The sequence below is a fragment of the Halyomorpha halys genome, unplaced genomic scaffold, assembly GCF_000696795.3.
Source record: "Halyomorpha halys isolate HHAL.00 unplaced genomic scaffold, Hhal_1.1 Scaffold480.1, whole genome shotgun sequence".
NCBI lineage: Eukaryota > Metazoa > Arthropoda > Insecta > Hemiptera > Pentatomidae > Halyomorpha > Halyomorpha halys.
The window spans coordinates 257,480-264,177 of record NW_027116427.1 but is presented as its reverse complement, the minus strand read 5'-3'; the positions used below and the strand labels follow the sequence as shown (position 1 = coordinate 264,177).

At 30.4% G+C, this 6,698-nt stretch overlaps 1 protein-coding gene across 2 annotated transcripts in view; it reads left to right on the top strand.

Moving 5' to 3' along the window:
- Dis3l2 (Dis3 like 3'-5' exoribonuclease 2) overlaps nt 1–6,698 on the top strand; it is a 40,599-nt gene that overhangs the window by 23,032 nt on the left and 10,869 nt on the right. For both annotated transcript variants that reach the window (XM_014424845.3, XM_014424844.3), the window contains 4 exons: nt 1,801–1,928; nt 2,913–2,986; nt 6,082–6,237; nt 6,341–6,411. In XM_014424845.3, the coding sequence (XP_014280331.1) occupies nt 1,801–1,928; nt 2,913–2,986; nt 6,082–6,237; nt 6,341–6,411 (429 nt within the window). The remainder of the gene's footprint in view (nt 1–1,800; nt 1,929–2,912; nt 2,987–6,081; nt 6,238–6,340; nt 6,412–6,698) is intronic.

Below are 6,698 nucleotides of genomic sequence, written 5' to 3'. Positions count from 1 at the left end.
GCTATTAGTTTCATTCATGAATAAGGGTCGTATCCATGGCGATTTTAGCTATTAGTTTCATTCATGAATAAGGGTTGTATCCATGGTGATTTTAGCTATTAGTTTTAGCTAAAGCTAATTTTTGCCGATCTCTGTACCTACGTATGTGTTCCTGACTATTGGAGATATTTCATACATCTATTATTTTTAGTTGTCATGCTGGTGGATATGTCTGGACTCAATAATACTGAAAAAATAATAATTAAGTGAGAGAGCTTAAATGAAAAATTAGATTAATAAAAAGGGAAAGTTTCTAATGATTTAAATTAAAACTGGGAGGGGAGGAGAGGTACAATATTAGTCAAATTTTACTAAGCAATTGACTGTTGAATACTTGAAAATTAAGGTTGTAACATTGCATTGGAGCACCACTGGAAGTTAGGCACCGAGGCAATTTCTTTATATAAATTTTATATTTAAAAAATTTACATTATTTAAAACATGTTATTATTGTTAGTGGTTTAAATAGGTGTACTTCAATTGATTATTTTATGAAGTGCGCCTTCAACTTAGGCCAGGCGTTACTTCACTTTAGAATGAGCTGATTGTGTTATTATGAGTGGACTGTATATTGAGAAATGAATTGCTAACCAAAATAAAACCTAAATTGACAGAAAAGAATTTATTGAATAATTTACAGATGGTTGTAGGTGATGACCGAAAGAAAACATTTATGGTTAAACTGTGTTAATGAGTTTTGATTAGTGGTCTATGGAAACTGTAGCTTTGTATGTTAATGGTCACAATGAATGGTGATAATGTAAATCATATAGTACAAAGTCGACTTACTCCCATGCTTCTTTTTTCTCCTCCTCCGCATCCCTCTATTTCCCCTCTCCTCTATTGCCAGGGGGACACATCAGAAATTTTCTACTCACTCATTATTTTCCAATGAAGAGAGGAAGAAAAATAATGCTTGATCAGAGAAAATAGCTCTCTCGGTCCCTATTTTCTTCTCTCCACAGAGGGTGCTAGTGGAGGTAGGTTTTTACTGTTGTGTACAAGGGGTGCTAGCAGTGCCTTCATATGGGGAGGCTCTTCTAGCTATTTCGTTTTACACGAAACATACACATTGGTTAACCCTCAGTTAACCTAAAAAAATGTGAATACTTGTTCAACGTAAGTCAATTATTATTGTGAACCATTTGTTTTAATCAATAAAAAGCAAATAAGACTTTTATTTTGTGTTGTTTTAATAAAAACTTATTAAAATTTTGTGTTACTGTCACTTTGGTGTTGATTGATTGTTAAATTGTGGCATTTATAAAATATGCCAAAAGATTTTTGAAAAACAACACCATTTTGAATTTAGAAAATATGATCTGGTTAACAGATTGGATAAAATGCATTCCACGCTTATTGAAGTTCTGCATGAAATAGCTCAGAATGGAATCAAATGTAATGTAATATTCAATTCCTTGGTGAGTTTAATATTCAAACAATGAAGCAATTTGGTCTGAGTGGCGGTAAAAAAAGTACATCAAATCATTCTCTTTTACAGGCATTTTTATCAATTTTGGACTTTCGTCTTCTTGAGTTTTGGGGCCTCCTTTTGTTCTCTCTGGCTGATTCATAAATTCTATTATAATGGCAAATATTTTTTGTTTTTGCCCCCCTGACAGGGAGGGGGGTAACCTTATTCTGTATTTAGGTTTGGCCATTTTCTATCTTCCTAGCTTATTACATAGTAAATTTATTTATTATTGTGTTTTCATGGTTAATTTAAATCATGTATTTAATCTTGATGGCTTTATTTTACAGAGCGACAACGATCTATATGGTGGAGCAAGCGTTCCATATGCTACCTCTCACTCTCTGCGGCCTCTGCTCTTTGAACCCTGGCGAAGACAAATTGGCTATATCTGTCATAATGAATATCTCTAAAGATGGTAATTTTTTGTTTCTATTCTCCTTTCATATTATTATATTTACATTTTTATAGCTAAATAAAATTTAGATTTGCTTTAATTCTTATATTCCCTGCCTAGGGGTTACTATCAGAATCAATAATTTAGATTGCTGTTGATTATAGGAATAAAATAAATTGAGCATTGTACAAAAGAAAGTCTCTAATACTAATAACTTTTAATAAAAAAAAAAGTCTTATTTCTTCTCTCCTTGTCCCTCATCTTCTCTCTCTTCCTGTTCTATGAAGTCACTCATATGTATGTTTATTTCAATACTTAAAAAAAGCGCAGACCCATTTCAGTGTTAAACAATGCTACATAATATTGATTTTAATGAAAGGAATATGGTCCGGGTGCGGTCAAAAAAACTCAAATAGTAGAATTATACTATTTTATTGAGCCAACATTTCGCCCCACGTTGCAGGGCTTCGTCAGGGCTAAAAAAGATACAAATACAAAGTTACAAAAGGAGAAAAAAAAAAAAAGAAGAGAAAAAACCAAACAAAAACATAAGTGTAAAATAACAGGGGTATAAAATGTAAAAAAGTAAGATATAATAAGAAAAATTAAAGGTTGTAAATAGTAAATGAAAAGGGTAATAGTAACAGATAGATAAGTAAAGAAAATACAAATAAAGAGATGTAAAAAGAAAAAAAGAATACAAATCAAATGATGAGACAGAAATGCATACCTATTTTGACGGTAGTCAAAACAAAAGTAACCGTTGGTATTGGGAGGAGTGGGGACGGCAGTTGTGCCACAATAACGAAAATAATTTGTAAAGTAAACATGATAGAACAGTATTTAAATTAGGTTGGCTCAATAAAATAGTATAATTCTACTATTTGAGTTTTTTTGACCGCACCCGGACCATATTCCTTTCATCTTTACACACGGTCAATCAATAATCTTCCAATATTGATTTTACTTTTCATTTGATTTGACACCTCATGTTTATTGTTTCAGGTGTTGTTTTGGATAAGGAATTCAAGCGGTCCGTTATCCATTCATGCGCTCAACTAACATACGATCAAGTTCAGGTAATAGATAAGTTAATATCTTAGATTTATTATGAATAATATATTTTCCTTTCTTAATTTTTTCAATGAGTATAGACATTAATTTTCAACCTTTGAAGGTGTTTTCCTCTTCATCTTCAGGATTATCTTAAATTTGTTTAACCATCTGAACCTATATTGGTTGTGAAGATGTTTTACTTCTAGATGTAAAAAAATATTGACTGTTACGATCGGCCACCTGTGTAAGACAGTCTTACCAATTCGATGTCTATTTGCGGTGCCGGTTCGAATCCGGCCTGGGGCGTTGACTTTTTTCATTGAGTAGCGGTCCCACAAAATGAAAACTTTGACCCCCAACCATAGTTAGGCAGTATAGGACTCCAATGGAGTCTTGGCAAAAAAAAAAACTTGCAATAAACAGAGTAAGGACTTTTATAAAAACATGAAAGAAGAATATTAAAAAACTTATTTTACCAACTTAGATCATTTGTTCAAATAGAATTTGTGAAATCCTAGGGAATAAATATTTTTTGAAGGATATGAATTAAAATTTGTATTATAATTTTAAGTTAATAATTATTTACACTTGATAATTAATATAAGTTTGATTGATTTGAATTTTTATAAGTATTTGTTTGAATTTGAATGCATTATAGAAGTAAATAACATTTATTTCACTCACTTGATAAAGTTCAACATAATTTATGAGGGGATAAATAAGAAAAATAAGTTAATAAAAAAAACAGGATTAAAGAACTAAAAATAATATTTGAAAAGTTTATTTTACTTAGATATTTAATTAATAATTTGTTTTTTGTTCTTAGCCCTGATGAAGGCTAGAAATTTTGGCCAAAACTTTGGCACTAATAAATAAGTTTTTATTTATTTGTGTTCTTTACTAACCGCACCCCCAACTATCTTCTCCTCATATATATGAATAAATTATGATGAACTGAATCGAGTTTGTGAACTAAATGTTATTTACTAATTAAAATCAATAATATCGATCAAACTAATATTATCTATCAAGTAAAATAATTATTAACCTAAAATTGTGCTTCTCCAGGCCTTGGCACCTCTCCCATAACCGTATATTTTGTTTTTTTCTGAATTGACTTCCAAGCCAAGTCTTCTCGCAGGACCCACCAGAGCAAGGAAATCGTCTGATATAGCCTGGAAGGAACATCCGATATCTATATCATCCGCGTACGCAAGAATCTGTACAGATCTATTAAATATGTAGCCATTGGTCTGTATCCCACCATCTCTCACTGCCTTCAATAGTGCAAGATCAAAAGCAGGATAAGGCATCTCCCTGGCATAATCCCTTTATTGAGGGGAATTCCTCCGATCATTGTAAGCCTCACAAGGTTTATGAGCTTGCTAGGGATCTTAAAATGCTTTAGAACCATATATAATTCTTCCCTATCCACATTATCATAAGCTGCTCTAAAATCAATAAAAAGGTGGTGAGTTTTAATCTTGAATTCCCTTCCTCGCTTGAGAATCGTCCTGAGGCAGAATATCTGATCAGTCGCGGACCTGCCTTTTCTGAATCCGCATTGGTATCGGCCTAGTGCCCTCTCAGAATAAGGCAGCAAACGCTCGAGAAACATGTTTGACAGGACTTTGTATCCGGCAGACAAGAGGGAGATCTTTCTGTAGTTGGAGCACTTTAGTCGATCACCCTTCTTAAATATAGGACAGATGAGCGACTTGGTCTATGGGTCTGGTAGAACTTAATCTGCCCAAACGGTGATGAGGAGATCCTGCTTATCCTTCACCAGTTCCTATAGTAAAAAATCCTAATTCTTTTAATTCATATTCCTTTACTTTAATTCTTTAAATTTCATAGTAACAAAAGCTCCGATAATAATAAAAATGGAAAATAATTCCAAAGTAGGGGAAAACTTGGCAAAATATTGAAATGTAATATGAACATCACATACAGGAAGTAATTGAAAAATAAATAAAATATTATTTTAAAACATGCCTTATATATTTAATTCATAATCTTTCATCATTGAAAAAATTTGATTTTAAAAGTTAAAATATTTTTCTTAGAAATTAGTTAATTCTCATGAATTGTTATTGATTTTATATATGTATATATAGTTGACCATAAAAATTGATATATAGGAAGAGGGTCAGGGTTTTTTTTTCTTTCCCCATATTGTTTTTGTTTTATGTACATCTCCTGTATTTTTTAACTGTATATTTTACGTATTTTATAAAAAATTTTACTCTTGCCATTGTTACTTATTTTTATTCTTATCATTGTATCTTATCTTTGTATTTTTACTCTTATTATTGTATCATGTTGTATCTTTTTAGCCCTGATGAAGCCCTACAAAGTGGGGCGTAACGTAGGAAAATAAATAGTTGTAAACTATTTTTGTTTCTCCTTTGACTGCAACCCTGACCATCTTCCTATATATGTTATTGATTTTAATGTTTATAATGAACTAAACAAGAAATAATGAGTATTCTTCATTAAAATATGAAAAAATGGCAGTGTATCAAAATATTTTCATTTAATTAATAATTATAGACAAGATTTTTATTTACAATCAAGAAGGCATTATAAATCTAATATGCCATCTTTAGGAACATTATGACAGTTCAAACAAATATATAATTCCATGATATTGATTCCTAAAAAATCTATTATGTATTACACATAATTAATTGTAAATTTTTAAGGAATCAATGTCATGAAATTATATATTTTTTTGAATTGTCATAATATTCCTAAAGATGGCATATTAGATTTTAAAACATCAGCCTTCTTGATTGTAAATTAAAATTATAATGAGGTAATCTCGACTATAATTAATAAATAGATTCATGTTTTACTTTTGTATCTTTTGAATTACTTTAATTTTAGCAACCTTTCTATCACAAATAAAAATATTTCCTTAATCTGGTGTCTAAATATTCTTTAGATAATGTATATAAAACTTATCCTGTATTACATTAATTGTCTTAATACGAATTTTGCTTAATTTGGAGAATTTGTTGAAATAATAACTGTTGACTGTACCGCTACAAATCCAAGCAACTACTATTAATTAAATGATGTATTTTTTCTAATTATTCTTCATAACTGTCTACAGGATGTTATTGATGGGAAGGAAGCAGATTTTCCAGAAATACACAATAATGTTGAAGTTGCTGCGATCAAGGAGGCCATTTTACAGTTGCATGAACTTGCTGTTGTAATAAGAACTAAAAGATTCGATTCTGGTGCTTTAAAAATTGATCAACCGAAGGTAACCTACTTTTTCCGTTTTGCAAATATATAATAATTTATATAATTTGATGTTTATTCTTATTGTGGATTGCTTTCATTTCATTTTTTTTTTTTTTTTGTAGTTATATTTTTCACTTGATGAATCCAACGATCCGAAAAGTCTAGCAGTGTATGAAATCAAAGACAGTAACAAGTAAGTGTAGACAGCTTATGGTAAATCATTCGAATCTATGTAATAATTTTTTTTTTTCAATTCATAAGAAAGTTGTTTTTATATGAACTGAACCAATGCCTTGAATCTTTTAAGTATGTTTTATTATTGAATGCAAGTTTTTTTATATTCTTTTAAAATAATTATACTTCTAACAAAAATATGGAAAGGTGTGAAAAGGTTTACTGTATCTAGAGCCACTGTTTAATAATATTAGTAATGTTCTTTATTTATTCTGGTACAAGTCTGTTAAGAATAATACAACAGGC